Below are 20,987 nucleotides of genomic sequence, written 5' to 3'. Positions count from 1 at the left end.
TGCCTAAAGGCTTGTTTATACTTCTGCGTTGACCCTACACAAAAGAGGGCTTGCAGTACATTTTGGAGGAGGTGTGTCTCAGTTCAGTGCGAAGGCCTCTGTGTAGGTACCGGAGCTACGCAGACCTCGATGCAGAAGTATAAATCAGGCTTAAGTCCATACAGTGTTGTGGTCTGTACTTGCTTTGATGTCTCTTTTCTTCAATTTGGTCAGTGTTTTGTTTGCTAAGCTCATTAAGTGTTTTAACATCCCCTTGCTAGTGCAAAGTTTTCCTCCTCATCTTCTTTTCTTTTATCAGAAACTTATGTATTTGCCATATTATCAACAGGAAGGTCATCATAAACATAAACAAATACAATCATAAACTTTACAATTGTGCTATTCTCCTTTCCATGGATTGATTTGATATGACTTGTGCGACCAGGGCCTGTCCTGGCATTAGCGATGAAAATGGGCATTTGTACTAACTTTGTACTAAAAAAATGGATTAGCAGTATGCATGAGCCAGGTTAACGCCCCAACAAAGCATTACATTCAATGGCGGTAGACCCCACCATTACAGATGCTAACGGCAGGATTACCGCACCTGTAAGGCTGTTTAACCCTCAAAGACCGAGACGGCCGCCCGGCGGCCACAAATAACTCTTCTTCTTAAATGTTTAATAACTTTTGAACCGCTGATCCTATCAACAAGCTTTAAAAACTCAGTTACAACGGACATTCTCAGCTTTCCATCGATGCCACATTTGTCTCATTTGCATATCCAGCGGCTGCGTGGTGACCGTGATGACGCCATCAAATTTAGCAGCATTGATTCGTCAGGGAAACCTACGTAGTTTCTCCCTCTGAGCCAATTGGCAATGGGTGTAGATGCTTAGTCCCAGCCCTGTGTATTGATTGGTTCAAAATGTAAATGTCCAGGATGTGTTTCACCATGACAACCATCTTCTCCACCAATAAAGGTGTTTTTGGGGGGAAATTTTAATGTAAAGAGCGGAAAACAAGACGGAGAACCCGTATACAAAACCGGCCAGCAAAATCGAACTGATTTGCACGTTATTTGAACTCAACACAAAATAAAAATGACAACACGAAGGTACACAACAGAAGAGGCACTGAGTCTAATTTTATCAAATGACCAGCTTGGCGATTTTGCTGAGGAGTCATCTGATTCTGACGCAGACCCAGCTGGGGCAGAGAGGAGGAGTGCAGCAGCTGCATCAATCCTTTCCAGGACATATATAGTATATATGTTTCTGTGATTTATGTGTATAATTGGTGAAGATCGTCTGAACTTTTTGCTCATTTTTACCAAATAATTTACATCTCTCTCATTATGTTCATAGTTAGTGAAAATAACTTGCAATTTGTTTATTTGCACTAAGTGTATTTCAATTCATTTATGAACACAGTTTCCTGTATCTGTGACCATGTTTGCATGTGTTCATGATCAAAGTGTAAATCTGAAAAGTCACTTTTACCTCTGTGTCCTAATTTATGATATAATAACATCTCTACTAACTCTCAGACCTTTTTTACACACATCCACAGGGTCAGTAAATCAAACATAAGAATACACTTGCTTTTTCCACTGAAAAATGCCTTAGAATATACTATAATAAATGGCTGTAACTTGCTCAGTAAAGGTTTGATAGTGACAAAAATTCATTCGGAAGTCTAAAACACCTAAGTACAACTTTCTAACAAAACAAAACAAAACTTCCTGATGTTTTGTCTGAGTTCAAAGTAAAAAATGACCTAAATTTCCAGATGATTTTTAAAAACTTCAGTATTTTCATCCATTATCAGACAAAACAAAAGTAAAACTGGTACTTTAAATACAGCACAGTGAAAGATAAGGTTCTCCTGAATAAAATGATGTATGGCACTTGATGCTGAGTGCTTCAATAGGTTAGAAAAACAAGATAAATACAGGAGAGTCTGGTGCCCCCCAAAATGGTCTAGGTCAGGGGTGTCCAAACTTTTTTCAAAGAGGGCCACATTTGATGTTGTCAGAATACTTCAGGGCCAGTGGCTCCTACTGAGAATTTGGAATCATAGAAGTTATATATGAAATATTTATTTAATAACAATTATTTTCCATTTTTTTCTCAATAAATCAGTAGCTAGGTAGTCCTCAGTTCTCTACAAGCCACGTAAACATTAGCAAACTTTACCTTCTTCTTTTTTTTTTTTTTTCTCCTCTTGTCTGCATATATATTTCTGGTTTATCTTCTTCTGTAGAATGTTTTTCATTAGGGTCAGGCAATATTTTTCTATGGCAGGATCACGATCTGGATTTCATCACACTTCTATTTCGTGTTGTTTTTATGACTTTTATGACCAGCAGACAACAATTTAATAACTAAATAATTTGTGTCCTGCATTCTGAACAATTTTTTCTGCACCAAATTTTACCTTTTCTGCACAATTTCATAATTTTGATCTTGTCTTGTGTCCTCTGAACTTTTACTGTTCATCAAGAACATTTTCACATCATGATAAAAACATTAATTTGAAAAAACCTGTCAACTTTAAGAGTTCTTGTGTTTCCTCCTAATTATATTCCTGCAGAATATCCAGAGCTTTGAATTTATAATAGTAATCCATATGAAGCTTTTTGAGACGTTTCTGGATTGACTTTAATTTTGTTTGTGCACTTTAAAGAAACTGCAAATGTACAGATGATTCAGAATGTGATTCATTTCTTTGCTATAATAACACAATTTAAGATGGAAGCTTGGGGCCATAATTAAAAGGACCTTGGGCCGCAATTGGCCCCCGGGCCGTACTTTGGACACCCCTGGTCTAGGTCTTTAAGGGTTAAAGGATGGCGGACATCGTGCTTATGCGTTACCGTTAAAGAGGAAATATGCAAGGACAACGGATATTTAGGGATCGAACGAATCCTTTGGAAACGTATCACAATGTCAAAATATACTGCAAATTTTTTTAGCTAACAAATGAGATAAGGGAGGCAATCGAAGTCTCAAGTCGGCAAGGCTTGCTGCCGTCAGTTTTGCAAGTTTGCTTGGCTCTTCGTGCATCTTGGTCCATCCAAGATGTGTGTGGGGAAATTATGTTTATTGTTGTTAATGTGTAGCAGGCATGCACAATTTGAATTTGTTGGATAGGGATTTTTCCAGGAGGTTCCCTGCACATATGACGTTTTGCACCAGCCTCGCGTTCATGGCGCAATTATTTAATTGGCCAGTTATTTGCAGTCGTGCATGCGGCTAACACTACAGCGAAATGGACCTTTCCATAACGGTACGTTAAGACTAATGGTCCCGTTTGTGTAATGGCTGGACGTGCATATGGGCCCTGGTTGCCCCTGACCTCACTCTTGCTATTTAGTATTAAGTACCACTATTATAGGGTTTGGCCAATTAGAATCAAGAATTTAACACAAGCAAGGTGATTACTTAGAAAGGTTATATATAAGATTTAATGATGTAAAGAGTTGTATATGCTCTGAATTATTGCAGTTTTTGTAGCTGATTGGCTAATGAGCAGATCTGTGTTTCAGGCTGATGTACAATCTGCATTGCAGCTCTTCATGCATGATCAGGATAACGTCTGTCAAAGAATATTCAGTTTTCTATTTGCAATCTGTTTGTAATCAAGATTAACATGAGACACAAATGGCGAGGGATCTTGGGACTGCTGGGATTGGTAACTGTAATCCCTCTCTGTTGGATTGTGGGGGTGGCTCATGGGGAGATTATCAGTGTCCAGGCTGGACCACCGCATGCAGGCACCAGGGCACTTTGCTGGTCTTTCACCCTAGTGTGATCCCTCCTCGCCCTCTGACTCGTTTACTAACCCTCTTTGTGCCCAAACCCATTTCCCAAACTGAGCAGTGAGTCCACAGCGACAGCCTGGGCGGCTCAAACAAAGACCTCGGGTAGCCCTCTCGGATATAAAACTCCACCACACTGACGTCCAAGAGCTGGAGGACATCTGTGGCCATCGCAGTGTTTGGCCGACCCCACAGCAGAGAACAGAAAATATGTTGATTAATTACTTAAATGGGGTCGGACAGTCAGAGGTGGACTTATGTAGCCCAACTGTGATGGATGAAGAGCAAAGGCAACACGTGGCTCAAGAGAAAACTCTCACATATGTGGAGATTAACGAGACCAGTGGATTGGCCCGTGGCCTCCGGCTGACGCAATCTAATGCCAATTAAATGCCTCTCCATACTCCCTGCGCTTTCTCATCCGCACAAATCCAAAACACTGGTCCTTTATGGACTTGAGAGGTGATTGACAGCCTGCGTTGACAGTTGGTGGAGGCCTTTTGCCATTATTGAGATCATTCACCATATCTAAGCTCTACTAATCTCCTCACTTCCAAATTATAACTTCTGGACGTCACATGGAGCGCTGGAAAACTCGATGGAGAGTGATGTTATTTTGGTACTTTGAAAGAACTTTTGCATTTTTATAAGACAGAGGACAGTTTAGAGCTCAGTTGACCACTTCTTCTGGTCCCTTAGTCCAGGCTGAAAACCAGGGGTGGCCGTGCCTTCTCAGCAGTGGAACGAACTACCCCCCACATGTTAGATTGTCCTCAACATTAAAGGTGACATATCACGCTTTTTTCATCAATATATATTGGTCTAAGAGGTCCCCAAAACATGTTTTTTTTTTTTTTTTTAAAGTTTATGCTCAAAAAACACTTTGAAATCAGATTTTGGTCTGCCTGAAAAGCCCTCTTCTTCAGTCCTCCTCAGAACACTCTGTTTTCTCTCTGTCCACGCCCCCTCAGGAAGTGGATGTGCCTCGGCTGTCCAGCACGTTGATCTGTTGTTTGCATGTTACATGTTGGCTGAATATACACGGCTGCTCAGAGATCACGTTACTTCAACTCTCTGAATCTGATCCTGACGGAGAGGCGCCTGTAGCAGGACCTTTCTGAACGATTGGTCACAGATTTAGTGTTTCTTGTTGTTTTATTTATCAGTATGTCGACGTGTGTCTTGGTACACAGCTACGAACATGTAGCTATGTGGCTATGCTAACTAGCGCTAGCACTTATCCATGATAAATAAAAATCATCCACTAGATCTTCAAATCTGCAGACGTGGGGAGTAAAACCGACCTCTACAGCAGGACCTTTCTGAAGGATTGGTCACAGATTTAGTGTTTCTTGTTGTTTTATTTGTCAGTATGTCGACGTGTGTCTTGGTACACAGCTACAGCTACAGCTATGAACATGTAGCTATGTGGCTATGCTAATTAGCGCTAGCACTTATCCATGATAAATAAAAATCATCCACTAGATCTTCAAATCTGCAGACGTGTGGAGTAAAACCGACCTCTGCCAGAAAGGCAGTGGGGCCTTTTCTGAAGGATTGGTCACAGATTCTGTGTTTCTTGTTGTTTTATTTATCAGTATGTCGACGTGTGTCTTGGTACACAGCTACAGCTACGACATGTAGCTATGTAGCTATGCTAACTAGCGCTAGCACTTATCCATGATAAATAAAAATAATAATAATAATAATAATAATAATAAATTTTATTTAAAGGCTCCTTTCTCGGCACTCAAGGACACCGCACAGATAGAAATATATATATACACGAATTCACATTAAAGGAAACAAAATCAGAGTCAGAAATGAAAACGATATAAACTAACAAGGGGTAAGAAAAAAAATAGAAACAATAACAAAATGACAGAGCAATTGGAGTCAGACGGAGTAAGCGGTTTTGAACAGATATGTTTTGAGTTGTGATTTGAAATGGGGGAAAGAATCTGTGTTTCTGAGTTGAGGTGGCAATGAGTTCCAGAGATGGGGAGCAGAGCGGCTGTATGCTCGGCTCCCCATAGTGGTGAGACGGGCGGAGGGGACAGACAGGTGTATGGAGGAAGAGGATCTGAGGGAGCGGGAGGGAGTGGGAACATGGAGGAGGTCGGACAGATATGGGGGGGCGAGGTTGTGGATGGTCTTGAATGTCAACAGAAGGACTTTGAACTGAATGCGGAACTGAACAGGGAGCCAGTGGAGCTGTTGGAGGACAGGAGTGATGTGGTGGATGGAGGGGGTTCCGGCAATGATACGGGCAGCTGAATTCTGGACCAGTTGGAGTTTATGGAGGGATTTGTGAGGGAGGCCGAAGAGGAGAGAGTTGCAGTAGTCCAGACGGGAAGTGACAAGGCTGTGGACAAGGATGGCGGCAGTGTGGGGGGTGAGGGAGGGGCGGAGACGATTGATGCTACGAAGATGGAAGTAGGCAGTCCGGGTGATGTTATTGATGTGTGATTGAAAGGATAATGTGCTGTCAAGGATGACAAAATCATCCACTAGATCTTCAAATCTGCAGACGTGGGGAGTAAAACCGACCTCTGTGTTTATTAAGACAGCCTACAACTAGCATGCCTCCCTCCTAAGCTCCTTGTTAGCACACATTTGTGCAGGTTATGAAAAACGGAGGGGTGATTCCGTATTATTTTATACAGTCTATGGGCTGAACAAGCTCCGAGCTCTGACTCCGTGACAGACCGGATATTGTTGTTACGTAACAAAAACACGGAAGTCTGAAACGACTGTTTTGGAAAAAGTCCATTTTGCATGATATGTCACCTTTAATGAATTTTAAATCCCACCTTAAAATGTATTTTTGACTCCTTGGCTTTTATCCCCAGTGTGAGAGTTGTGTGGTCTCTGTCTCTGTCTGTTCTGTTATTGGATTTTTATTTGCTCTTACCGTTTTTTTACTTTATTTTTTATTATTTATTAATTTTAAAAGTGTTTTATTATGATTATTTTATTCTACTCTATTTTATTTTTCTGACAGCGCTTTATGTTCTTATTTTTACCGCACTGTGCAGCACTTGTTTTTTAAATGTGCTATTTAAATAAAGTGGATTGGATTGGAAACTTGATAATGCTTTTGGCATGTAAAATGTCCACTAAGAGTAACCCCAGCTACTTGAATGCTATCTGTTGCAGTGAGAATAGATGAGAAACAGAGAAGTAGGTTAAGAGAACAGTGGGCAGCAGGTTGTTTGGCCCTCTGGCTCTAACATGATGATAAAATGATGTTTTCCTCAGAGCATTGTTATGATTTGGGTCACAGTCTGTAATGAGACCTCCGTGTATCAGGGATGATGGGCGGCAGAAGTGTGGTCAGGGGCCAACGTGATGATTGTTTCACAACAAAGAACCAAATGTGCATTTGAATGAAAATGAAACACATGTTGTGCTGTGATAGATAGGACCCGAGAGACGGCAATTATTCTTGTTGTATCATCTGTTCAGGTGTTTCTGTGTCATTAATTGGATTTATAAACTAAAAGGATTTGCTACCTATGGTGCTCATTATTTGAACGGCTCATTATGGCGAGAAATAATACCTCATGATAAGCACCATGATTCAGGTTGTCGGACCAGTGACGTTAACTTTATTCAGTTTAACACTCATGAATAACCTCGGTATAAATGTTCAGGAGTGATTTGCCATTTATAAACAGTCTAGTCAAAAGTTTGGACAAACCTTCTCATTCAATGTTTTTTATTTATTTTATTTATTTTTAACATTGTAGATTAATACTGAAGACATCAAAACTATGAAATAATCTGGTTTTGCCATAATCTGGATTACAACAGTAGGCAAACAGGGCTATCCATTGTGTACTAACCCTACCTCTGAACAACACAACTGATGGTCTCAAACACATTAAGAAGGCAAGTCATTCTACAAATGAACTCTTGACCAAGGCTCATGTTCATTAGAAACCATTCCAGGAGACCACTTCATGAAGCAGACTGAGAGAATACCAAGAGTGTGCAAAGCTGTCATGAAGGAAAAAGGGGGCGACTTTACAGAATCTAAAATATAAAACATATTCTGCTTTGTTTAACACTTTTTTGTTCATTAAATAATTCCATATATGTTCTTTCATAGCTTTAATGTCTATGGTATTAATCTACAGTGTTTAAAATAATTAAAATAAATACAAACCCTTGAATGAGAAGGTGTTTCCAAACCTTTGACTGGTAGAGTATAGGGGCATTTCGACCAGGGGAACTTTACCCCTGAACTATGTGCGTTTCCACCGGTGGAACTAGGGTCTAAATTTAGTTCAGGGGTAGTTAATCTCCACCCTTAAAAGCCCCTGCTAGGGGGGAAGTACTTTTCAAAAAGCCCTGGGCTTTCGGGGGGCAGGGCCTGCAATGCTGAACGTGTCTGATTGGCAGATTAACCGCAGTGTTTATATTCCACCAGCCGTCCACAATAACATCACACACATCTTTGATTCACTTGATTTCTCTTTCTTTCATTAGTTTTTATTTGTTCTATCTTTTTTGTATGTGTGTGTACTTTTCAAAAGAAGAAGCTGTGATTCTCTTGATTTAGCAGCTTGTAACAGTAGTCTTCTCTCAGCCCACCGTGAACGCGTCTCTCCCGGTGTTACGGTTTTAAAAGTGACCCTGTAAACTGGAGACCTTCAGCTGAACGTGTCAGTGTTTGTGGAGTTTACACAGCTGTTGAAACACAGAGGGAGTTCCTGGGAATGCAAACTAGTTTAGTTTTCATTAAGATTTCAAAATATCCTCATCAGATATTTAATGATCGTCTAAAGACGTTTATGAGGGATGCATCCGACCGAGAGTCTCCAGTTTACAGGGTTGCTGTTTAAACCAAAACACCGGCCGATCTCTGCCACGGCCTTTTGAGTTCAAAAGCATTTTAAAGCCGTGTTGAAACGTCTTTGCTACTCGCACTTATCTCCTCTCACGTTCAGTGAATCCATCTGTGATGAAATATAACACCATCTAAAACAGCGCCAGCTGAGTCTCTTCATGCTAACAGGCTAACTGTTGTGATACCGGCCAGTCCATCTTCTTCTATGGTGTCATATGTGATGAATGTCACTTGTCTTTGACTTACTGCCCTCTACTGGTCTGGTGGTGTAGAGCATTTACTTTTTATTGCCACCTTAGTCACTGGCCTGATTTGCACAATCTACCTGGGGCTTCGGCCCCACGATCGAAACACAGACAACAACGGGGGCACAGGAACCTTTTAGTTCAGGGTAAAGTAGTTCTGGGGGCAGACCCCGGAACTCTTGGTTGAAATGCACCTTATGTTTCAGGCATTAAATTTAAAATGAGCATATATTTTTCATAAACAATCAAATACTTAAGTTACAACATTCTGCAGTATTTTCAAGTATATATAGGGTTTAAATACTTTTCAAACTATCCAAATCAATTTTTACACCATGTCCCATTTTGTGGGGAATTAGGGGAGTACAAGAGTTTCAAAGGAGGACCTGAAAATACACCTAGAAAATTGTACTGAATCAAAATTTAACCGGGCACTGAGCTTTAAAGATGCCAGATGTAATTTTAGTATTTTTATAGTAAATATGATATAACCTGCATCCTGCACTGACGGGCTATGACCTTAAACATTCAGTAGCTTATAACAGGTTTTTTTTTAGTTTTTTTTTTATTCATCTTTAGCCTCTACCCTCTATAAAAAAGGTAATAGGCCAATCTTAGTGTTTGTATCCATGATTGCTTTGGTCACCTCTGCAGCTTTCTCATCTCAGACTCTGTGTTTATTGTGTTTCACTGAAGTGTGTGATTGCAGCCAGGCAGGTGGCTGCTGCAGAGACTGTCGCCTCACACACACAGGAGGAGAAGTGGCAGGTTTTTTAAGAATGTCTTTCCTGTCAGAAGTGAAATGCTCACAGTTGATGAGTGAGCTGCAGCGGAGGAGCAAAACCCATCAGCCTGCCGAAGGGGAGTGAACGGGGAAAAGGGGGGGGTCCAACCTGAATTGATTCACGCCATTTTTTCCCTGACAGTTTGTTTTTGTTTATTGAGACATTTATTAAAGTGAGCATGAAACGTAAGCAGTTTCTGTGGCGAGGAGAGCAGACAAAATGTGCATGTCTGCTCGCGAGTAAAGGAGGATGAAATTGCTGGAACAGCCCGAACAAAGTATTGAATGAATAAATGCATCGGAACAAAGTGTCATTCAATCTGTTCATGCTATAAAATTCTGCAATATTCCTCCCTTGTTCTTCCGGTTTCTGGCTCTTTTATTTTTTCTACGCTGCTGCAGCTGAGGACAATATACCACTTTAAAGTTGTGTTGTGTAAATATAATTACAAATACGTCACATAAAACATAACTGAGCACAGAATTAGCTGATCGGCTGATTTTATGAGTTCAACTGGAACATGTTTGTGTAGGTTTGCAGGTTTTTGTGACCGAGAGGGGCTGTGAACTTGTTCAATCATCTCCCACATCAGGAAGTCTGAAGTGCAGAAAACATTACCTCTGCATCACAGCAGTTTGTATAACAGCAATCATGTGAAGCTCTCAGCCACATGGTGTGCTGCTTTGGCATGTTAACAGACAAACCTTGTAGGACTTTTAAAAGAACAAAATGTTAATATTGCCTTTATAATAAGTGACTGAAATCCAGGCTGGCATCAACAGTGACACCCTCACATTTGTTATCCTCGTTTTCATTGACCTTTCCCTGTATTTGGAAGATAAAGTTAACTGGACGGTAGTGGTGGGTGCATCAATTCTGTGGTATCGATACATTGATACTAACACGCTACTCATTTGAGGATCTATTACTCTAATAGAATATCGATACTAATTCATAAATGCGAGAATAAAGTGCATGTGTCACTTCTGATTCTTATAGGGTAACTTACTCCAAAGTTTTGTAACCACAGCCCCCAAACCCTGAAAATGTGTACACTTCCTAAAAGTAGCATTTATGGTAGAGGTGTTGTATTAGATTGCATTAGATTGCAAAGGTGGATGTTATGTCTATGAATGTATATCTACCAAGTGGCAACCTCCGGCCACTAGAATTGAAGCCAATGCTGAAGTGTTAAAAACTGCAGTTCATCAGGTGTCCACTTGAGGCTGGCGCCCGAAAGTACCGGAAACCACATACACACCAATTCAAAAAAGCCGATCTTTACAGCAGAAATAAACATATTTACAGCCTGGTACAAAAGACAAGTGTAGTCTGGTTAGCTCATGTCTTGATCGGCACACATTGTGCGGGGTGAATTTTTTCATAATGCAGCAATTTCGAAGATATTAAGATTATGAGTTTTCCATTATGAGAGGCACAGCTGACTTGATTGACAGGCGGGAACACCGTAGCTGTTGGCGAGGAGGCTCAAAGTCCGCCTCTTTACGTCACAATCGCTCGACAGCAGTTATGTTGAGTTCAACATTTCCAATATGGCCGCCGCCAATTGGCTTCTAAACAGCGCTTCAGAAACAGATGGGTGACGTCACGAATACTACGTCCATTATTTATACAGTCTATGATATCAACGTGTATTTAAGTCATCCACTTCTTGAGGCGTGTTGCCATGTTGCCTTCAGATGCTGTCTGCTATTTTGTGCAGGCGCAATCAGCAAAAATCCCTAAAGTTGGGGAATCGGCTTGTGGCTCTACTTTTGATGTTGCTACTGGATCAAAAATTCTAACATGTCCCAAACTCGTGTGACCTTTCAGGAGCAGTTGATAAGGCCCAGATCTGATCTTGTTCCCCCCAGTACACACCGGCAACAATGAGCACTACTTCAGACTGCATGCAGACCAACCTATTAAGGTTTCTGTTATTTCTTTCATAGCCGTCTTTATGATTGATCTATCTCTCTGTTGTTGTTGCATACTGATTGTGAGGCACATTTTTATTTCTGTAAAAAGACTACACACTCTCTTAACTTTATATTTCTGGCCACATTGTTGTCTTTTTGCATGTAAATGTCGTTTTGTAATAGAAGAAGGTTCCTCAGTTGTATATTTTCCAAGCGCTGCTGTTGTGCTCTCACATTGGTCTTTTTGTTGAGCCACGGTCCAGCAGTCCGGTGTCCTCAAGCCATTGTTTGGTGTGGGGTTTTATTGAAGGCAGGGAGCTGTTGGAGGTGCAGTCTTGATTCATGAGTGGTGGAGAAACTGTTCATCAAGTGTGTCCACATAAAGAAGAGACTCGGTGCTATTAAGCCGCAGGGATATCACTATCTCTGCAACACTGGGCCAGATTCTGCCCTGTGCATCCAGATCTGTCTGTGTTTGGGCTGATTTGTTTCTAAATGCTTGGGAATAGATTATTTGGATGTGTTGATCAGTGGAGGTCTTTTGTAATCTGAACTGAAGGCGTTGCAGCTTTTTGTTGTTTAGGGGAAAAACTGGAAGTAAAAGAAAGAGCTTCACCAAAACCAGCAAAACCCAGAAGCGGCTGAAACACTTTCCAGTAACCATGAATAACGTGAAGTTTTGAGAAGCAGCAATACAAAAACTCAAACCCAGAACTTTAAGATAAATGCATCAAGGTCTTCAATGCCTTTCAAACAACAAACCTTACTTAAACTACTGATTAGGAACTTGGAGTAATCACAAACAACAGGCAAACTTCACTGAGCTCTCTAACTGGCCATGATCCAAAAACATGGCAGAGAACCACCACAAGGCTACCTTAAATTGACCCAAAACTCTTCACTTAGTCACTGCTGTCACAAATTAGCAACTTGCAAAGACTTAATCGAGCTAAAACAGAACAAAGGCCCTACATATGGCTGTCTAACGTGAGTCTGGTCCTGCTGGAGGTTTCTGCCTGTTAATGCAAGTTTGTCAGACTGAGTCCTGTCTGTAAGATGGGACTGGATCTTATCCTGTCTTGATGTTGGGTCTTTGTTAATAATAGAACATAGAGTACGGTCTAGACCTGCTCTGTTTTGGAAAGAGTCTTCAGATAATGTTTGTTGGGGGAAGTCCTAATAAATAATCATTCAATCAATCTTTATTATAAAGCGCCAAATCACAACAAATGTTATCCGAAGGCTCTTTCCAAACAGAGCAGGTCTAGTCCGTACTCTCTGTTCTATTATCAACAAAGACCCAACATCAAGACAGGATAAGATCCAGTCCCATCTACAGACAGGACTCAGTCTGATCTCATCTTAATCCACCATGAGCAGAGCACTTTGCAGCATTTAGCAAGTTACAGCGGCAAGGACAAACTTCCTTTAACAGGCAGAAACCTCCAGCAGGACCAGACTCATGTTAGACACACATCTGCTGAGACCGTGTTGGAGAGAGCAATAGAGGGAAATTAAGAGAGAGAGAGAGGGAGAATCAAACAGTCATCCACAAGAAGGACAAAAACTACACCAACTTTTTTTAAAGATAAAGGCAGAGAACCTGGACAACATGTAAACTATAGTTTGTTTTTACACCAAACTGTTAGAATTAAAGAGGAATAAAGTCCAAATCTGCCCGATAGTTTGTGAGAAAGTAGTGATCACTGTCGGCCATGAGCACTTTGCGGTATTTAGCAAGATACAGTGGCAAGGACAAACTTTCTATAACAGGCAGAAACCTCCAGCAGGACCAGACTTATGTAAGACACACATCTGCAGAGACCGTGTTGGAGAGAGGGATAGAGGGAGATGAAGAGAGAGAGAGAGATGATAGTTGTAGTTGTAGCAGCTGGAGTCTGGCACGTCCACAGCAGCAGGCCATCTACGGCAGAAACCTCCAGCAGAACCAGATTCATGTTAGACACACATCTGCTGTGGCCAACGCGTCGAGATGACTCTTTCTTTTGGCCTTGTGGCTGATATCATCTTTGTATCTTGAGCAGAGCACTTTGCAGCATTTAGCAAGATACAGTGGCAAGGACAAACTTCCTCCAAAAGGCAGAAACCTCCAACAGGACCAGACTCATGTTAGACTCACATCAGCTGAGACTGTGTTGGGGTTGGAAGAGGGATAGAAGAGGCGAAAAGTGAGAGAGATGTATCAAATACAGTATATTATTTCTGTGTGAAATCCAGGAATAAACACTTCAAATCCAAACTTCCCAAATCTGTTCTTCCAAAATATCCAGCAAAGCGAAGATTTGATTCACTTTTTCGTATAATTTCCTGTAGAAGATATCATCAGAGTTCAGGAGCTATAAAATATTTGTCTAACACCTTCATGTATCGTACATCAGCTTGATGTCTTGATGTAGTTTACAAAGTGATCCTCAGACAGAAAGCAGAGGTGGTGAGAACGGCCCGACCGCGCTGAAACATTCAGGGCTAAACTCTGCTGACAGTCCGCCAGCTGCCATTAATTTCACTTTCTTCTTCAGACACATCTCTCTTCATAATGGTTCATTCATTACCTCCAATAGATGTTCAGGATTTATGCTTTGGCTCGCCTTGAGCTTTGGCTGCACTTTGCCAAGAAGACAGCTGGTAATTCTTTAATGCACAGACACACGGGCATCATCATTACTCAGCAGAATTAAAGGCTATTTATTTTTCCCCTCTCACCCCTGCTGACACTGGAGCTAGCCATGTGTACATCTGGAAGTAAAAGCTGAGCCAGCGCTGTGTAAGGAATGATTCCCTTGTTTCCTCAAACACAAGTTCAACTAAAGCAAACTCTAAAAGATACCTTTAATAACCGTTTTAATCACCAGCACCTCAGTAATTTACAAAGAAAAGTGTCCCCTGATATCTTCTTGTGCATCCACAACTTATATTAATGCGTCAAGTATTAGTATGATGTTGTTACAATGCTACACTAAGTAGTCATGGAAACTTTCAGACTGTTCACAAAACTTTTTAAGGATCTTTCAACATGTTTCACTTATTTTTTACATTTTCAAGCAGGCAGCATTAGCAGTTTATTAAAATATTTCATACATTAGCACTTAAAGGCCCTGTGAGGAGTTTTGAACTGGCTGAGAAACAGACTGAAAATGATACTGATGCCTCTTTATAACCTTCAGTAGCAAACAAGTCCATCAGCACCAACACTGACACCTTCTCTGTTGTAATTTTTAATGCCTGAAACCGCCCTGGGGGGGTAGGTGTCAGACCAGATGATGGGCATCTTGCTTCAGAAACAGCCTTTCTTTGACTGTTTTCATGGAAAAAATAACACAACAGGATGATGCTTTTGTTGAAAGCACTACTTTTGCATGTATAGGACAAGAGATAAGAGGTATCACTTTGTCCACAAGGGGGCGCCAGAATTGATACAAAACAAAAGTTCCTCACAGCACCTTTAAGGGAAAGCTATTTAACATGTGTCTAAAAGCCCAGACACCTCTCCCCGACCACTTCCACCAGCTCCTCTTGGAAGGTACCGAGGTGTTCCCAGGCCAGCTGAGAGATATAAACTCGCCAGCGTGTCCTGGGTCTTCCCCGTGGCCTCCTCCTAGACGGACAGGCCCCAAACACCTCCCCAGGGAGACATCAGGGAGGTGTCTTGACCAGATCCCCGAACCACGTCATCTGGCTCCTCTCGATCCTGTGGAGCAGCGCCTCTACTTTGATGTCTGAGCTCCTGACCCTCTCTCTAAGGCTGAGCCCAGACACCTTGAGGAGAAAGCTCATTTTGGCCGCTTGTATTCGGGATCATGTTCTTTCAGTCACTACCCACAGCTCGTGACCATAGGTGAGGGTTGGAACGTAGATTGACTGGTAAACTGAGAGTCTGGCTCAGCTCTCTCTTCACCACAACAGACCGGTGCAGCATCCGCATCACTACCGATGTCGCCCCAATCCGTCTGTCAATCTCTCACTCGCGAACAAGACCCCAAGATACTTAAACTCCTCCGCTTGGGGGCAAAGACTCTCCTCTGACCCGGAGTGGGCAATCCATCCTTTTCCGACTTGGCACCATGGCCTCAGCCTTGGAGGTGATGATCCTCATCCCCACCGCTTCACACTCTGCTGCAAACCGTCCCAGTGCGAGCTGGAGGTCACTGCTCGATGACACCAATAGAACCACATCATCTGCAAAGAGCAGATATGGGATCCTGGGGCCACCAGACTGGACACCCTCCACCACTTGGCTGCAAAAAACAATAAATGAAAAAAGGATATTTAAATATGACATAGCCTCTGTTTTATAACAGGAAGAAGTACATGCACATTATAAAACTGAGGATTAGTGCATAGATGCATAGGTTGATGTTGAACACGTAATCATGCCTCAATCAAAACTGCAGCATGACCCCAAAAATACACAAGACGTAATGTTTGATAGGGTGAAGATCTGTCCGTAACACCGTTCTTAATGTTGTCGTGCCTTGCAGAATACGCTTAGAAAACATCTTTAATCCATGCAACAATCACACAATGATCATTTCAATATGTTCAAGGAGAGAATTTCATGTTCTTGGGAATCCATCCAATAGTTGTTGGGATATATTAAAGGGATTGTTATGTGATGAGGACATCTCTGTTGCACAACATCATCAGTTGGAACAGCATTTTTGTGACGTTTTGCCAAATTAGTCGCTGACATTGCCACGCAAAGAGACGACCGTAGCACGGTGGAAACTATGTTATGTTTTGAGGATTAGTAGATTCTAAGATCCATTCTCACGCCCATGTTTCTTGTTGATGTGTTGCATGTGACTGTGTTTCTACACATGCAACACCGGGCTAAAGACGTCCTCTGCCTGCTCTCAGAGGTGTGTGTGTGTGTGTGTGTGTGTGTGTGTGTGTGTGTGTGTGTGCGTGTGCGGCGTGTCTGTGGGTGGCAGGGTGAGCCGCTTGTTTGAAACCCTGCAGGCTGCTCTTCAGATAAAATGGCACGCAAGTGACTGCCTCCGAGATCACACGCCACTCACACTATGCAGACAGAGCTGAGAGTGGCAGAGGATCGGGGGGTCGAGGGGAAGGGAGAGGATGGAGGGGGGGGGGGTGCATTTGCAGGCTTGAGGGAGGGGTGAGGAACCGATGGAATTGGAGCTACGGTGGCTGAGCCGCTGCGTCTGATTGCAGCTCTTGATAAAGCGAAGCATCAGATGGGCAATCTGAGGATTTAAACTTCTTTTGGAGGACTTTGGATTGGTCCATTTTTTTAATCTGCTCACCAATCTTTGAGAGGGCTGCAAGGATTCTGACAGAAAACTGGAAGACTGATGACTTGATGCTGCGTCATCAGTTTGTAATTACATTTCATGGTAGTGTCGCAAGTACAAATAGAAATCAACATGAGTCAAGCAAGAGGGACACCTCTTGAATTATTCATTGTTAATCATTCAAGTCCAATTAAGTCCTGAAACATTTAAACACTTCAACAACCTAACGCCACGAGGAGAGCACTTTGCAGCATTTAGCAAGTTACAGCCTCAAAGACAAACTTCCTTTAACAGGCAGAAACCTCCAACAGGACCAGACTCATGTTAGACACATATCTGCTGAGACCGTGTTGGAGAGAGGGATAGAGGGAGATGAAGAGAGAGGGGTGACAGTGGAGAGAGGGATAGAGGGAGATGTAGCAGCTGGAGTCTGGAAAGTCCACAGCAGCAGGCAGTCAACGGCAGAGAACTAGAGATTCCTATGAGCCAAGGGAGCTCAGGGACTCGAAAGGTCTATGGTTTATAACCTTAATGGGAAAGGGAGAGTTAAAGTAAGAGACAGGCAGAGAGAGTAGAGAGAGGGAAAGACAGGATCCCAGTGTGTCAGTCTAAGCCTATAGCAGCATAACTAAGACTCTTGGAATCCATTAGTCTTTTTTATTTCTTCGCTGCAGGACAATGGTTTTTGGTTTTGATCATGGCTACCCCGCCCCTCATCCCTGACGTAAGCGGTTTGCGGTTCTAGACCAGCAAAGAGTTGGAGCCACTCTAGACTGGTTTACCCGGCCGGAACCAGTTCACTCGCAGTTGAAACATAAAAAACAGGTTCTCATTTTAGAGCCGGCTCCAAACCGGCCCTGTAACTGCCTCGGTTGAAAAGGGGTATCTGAGATCCCTGATTAGGTGATTACCTATATTGGCAATTTTCAAAAGTGATGTTGAGGGCGGCAGACTGATCAATAACAATTTATTTATATATTAATTTAATTTGATTTTTGTATTTATTTATTTTCCTATTTATTTAAACATATATTAATTTGTATACACTTCTCTATATCATTTACATTTTAATATTATCTGTACTCCTATTCTTGTAGTTGTTGTTGTTGTTGTTGTGTATGTCACTGTCAGTCTGTCTTGGTTTTGTGTTGTTTGCATTTAACAAAATGTCAATAAACACATCTGTGATAAAAAAAAAAAGACAGATGTTTGAGGCTTCAGCTCAATAAAAAAACCTTCATCATTAATGTATAATGTCTGTCAGGTAGTTCCCCTCTGAGTCAGAGACCTCATCATTAAACTGAAGGTTTATGATGCACAAAAACACAGCCTGAAGAATCCCTACACTTTTTTATCGGGCGCGTCTCACAGAACAGCATTTGATTAAAAATCAGAAGTATGTCAAAGGTTGAACAGAACAGATGTTCATGATACTCCTCTCCTGTAAATCACATTTACTGACTGACGAGCTCTGACATTTACAGCATCATTCTCGCTGCCTGACATTTTAACGTTATTGCCTTGGTTTCTAAGTATTCACCGCCTCTTGTTAACGGGTGGTAAAGGAGTCTCTCACTTAAGGCTGATTTTATACGACGGGGTTTGGTCTCCGTCATCCTTTCTGTGACATATAAAAGCTGTTTTTTTAAAGCAGTTGTTTGTTTGCATGTAGGAATGTTGTTTTTTTTCTTATGCATTATTAATTATTTCATCTCTGTTCTCTCCTGCAGAGCATCTTCACCGTCCTGTTGGGGCCTTTCACCTTCTTCAGTGCCCAGAAGACCAAATATCTCCAGATTCTCACCTCACTCATGCGCTGGTTGGGTGAGTTCAGACTAATCTCTAATCATTCATAGCGGTTTTTGTTGTTTTCCACTGTGTATTAAAAGCCCCAACATGAACAGTGACCAAACAAGAGTGAAAGATAGGACTGGTTCTCAGTAGGGGAAAACTGAAAAGGGGTCTGCTCACCTGCGCTGGTCTCCCAGGGAATATACTGATCGGCGTGGGTGGCGAGGGGCGAGCCCAAGCGTCTTCTTATGAGTTTAATAGTTTGGTTTGGTCTTGATGAGTTGGCGTCCTCTTCTCTTCCCAGCTGCGGCTCATCACTTCAATCAGGTGACGTCAAACAAGCCCCTTTAATGGGTGCGTTTAACGGCATCAGACAAACCAGTGACAAACCCATTCCCAATTTCCCACATGAGAACCAGTCAAACAAAATAAAGAAAAGAAAAGAAGAGGAGGCTTAAGGTATCTCCTTTGTCCTAACAATTGTTATTGTCTAAATCCTGTTCTGGTTGAAAAAACAGCAAAGTTATGAAATACAATTATACTAGGATAAAGTTAAATAAGAAGTTGTGCAGACTCTTAGCAGAGAAACTGTAAATAGTGGGAAAAAAAGATGAAAACAAACATGGAGTTAGAATTAAGCGACTAAAATTGCCGTTCTTACATATTAAAGAATAGCAGCATCAAACAGATTGCAGTCAAATTGATTTGCTTTCTTGTCTATGTTATACGCTAAGGGGGTTCTTTTGGAAAGATGTAAACCTACACACAGTTTAAATAATGTTCACCCTTTTCCTTTAGAGGATATCACACTTAAATGATACCTAAAACCAACCAAAATTCAATAACGTCCAACCAAGCGGCAACCTCTGGTCTAAAAATATGAGTCCAATACGGAAGTGCTAAAAGCTGCAGTTCATTGAGGATCCGCTTGAGGCTGGCTCTGGATGTATCGGAAGTCATATACACATGAATGGGAAAAAGCCGATCTTTACAGCAGAAATAAACATGTTTACGGCCTGGTACAAAAAACGAGTGTAGTCCGGATAGCTCATTTCTTGATCGGCACACACTGATGAGAGGGTGACATTTTTTTTTCTAATGCGACAATTTTGAAGATATTGAGATTACTAGTCTTCCAATGAGAGGCACAGCTGACTGCGGGAACACTGTAGCTGTTGGCTAGGAGGCTCAAACTCCGCCTCTTTACGTCACACTGGCTCCACAGCAGCAATATGGCTGCCGCCGATTGGCCTCAAAACAGCTCTTCAGAAACAGATGGGTGACGTCACGAATACTACATCCATATTTTATAGAAAGAAAGAAAGAAACGCACTTTATCAATCCCCGGGGTGGAAATTCAATTTTTCCACTCATGTTATATTTTTTGGTCATGCTTCACACACAGTTTGATATATACGTACAATTTTATGCACAAACATGCAGTGGACATGCACTTAGGGAGAGATGTCATCGTGAGGTAGTACTGCCATCAACCAGCGCAGCCAGAGCAGTTGGGGGTTTGGTGCTTTACTCAAGGGCACCTCGGCAGTGCCCAGGCAAGTGAACCAGCACCTCTCCAGCCACCAGTCCACATGCCAAACTGGGATTCAAACCGGCGACCCTCCGGTTGCCAAGCCAAACCCCTATGGGCTGAGCTACTGCCGCCCCAATATACAGTCTATGCGTCCAACCAAAGCCTTTAAATGAAACGTTTATAGATTCAAAATAAACTTAAATTCACATCCTAACGAAATATATGTTAAACAAAACATTAATTCACTTAGAACAGTCTTCTAAGTCTGTTTAAAGTTCGTTTCGGATGTTTCCGATCCGACAATGTGGCCGTCCTCCATCAATCCACCACCAAAAAAAACCCTGAGTTCATCACGGAAAAAACCACAAGAAGTTATCCAAAAGGAAAGACGATTGATCTCACCAAAACCACCACTGGGGAGAAAATCCCCGTCCTTGTTTGACATGTCCAGGAGCCACGAGAGGAATCCACAGGGAGGTCCGCTTAATCCACGTCTGGTACAAGTATAGACACAGTCTCTTTCAAGGCTTTTATGAATACTACCGTATTTTCCGCACTATAAGGCGCACCGGATTATAAGGCGCACCTTCAATGAATGGCCTATTTTAGAACTGTTTTCATATATAGGGCGCACCGGACTATAAGGCGCAGAGAATAGAAGATACTGCAGTCAAACGTTTGACTGGGGTTGCGTTATGCATCCACTAGATGGAGCTGTGCTAAAGGTAATGTCAACAAAACAGTCAGATAAAGTCAAACTTTATTAAGCGTTCTGACAACTCC

General features: G+C 41.9%; 1 protein-coding gene across 2 annotated transcripts in view; it reads left to right on the top strand.

Moving 5' to 3' along the window:
• The window catches only part of tmem104 (transmembrane protein 104), a 123,465-nt gene that overhangs the window by 73,744 nt on the left and 28,734 nt on the right, over nt 1-20,987 (top strand). For both annotated transcript variants that reach the window (XM_034711811.1, XM_034711810.1), the window contains exon 9: nt 18,610-18,703. In XM_034711811.1, the coding sequence (XP_034567702.1) occupies nt 18,610-18,703 (94 nt within the window). The remainder of the gene's footprint in view (nt 1-18,609; nt 18,704-20,987) is intronic.

Source organism: Notolabrus celidotus, chromosome 20, assembly GCF_009762535.1.
Source record: "Notolabrus celidotus isolate fNotCel1 chromosome 20, fNotCel1.pri, whole genome shotgun sequence".
Lineage (NCBI taxonomy): Eukaryota > Metazoa > Chordata > Actinopteri > Labriformes > Labridae > Notolabrus > Notolabrus celidotus.
Note: the sequence above shows the minus strand (reverse complement) of the source record. Positions and strands in the feature narration are given on the sequence as shown.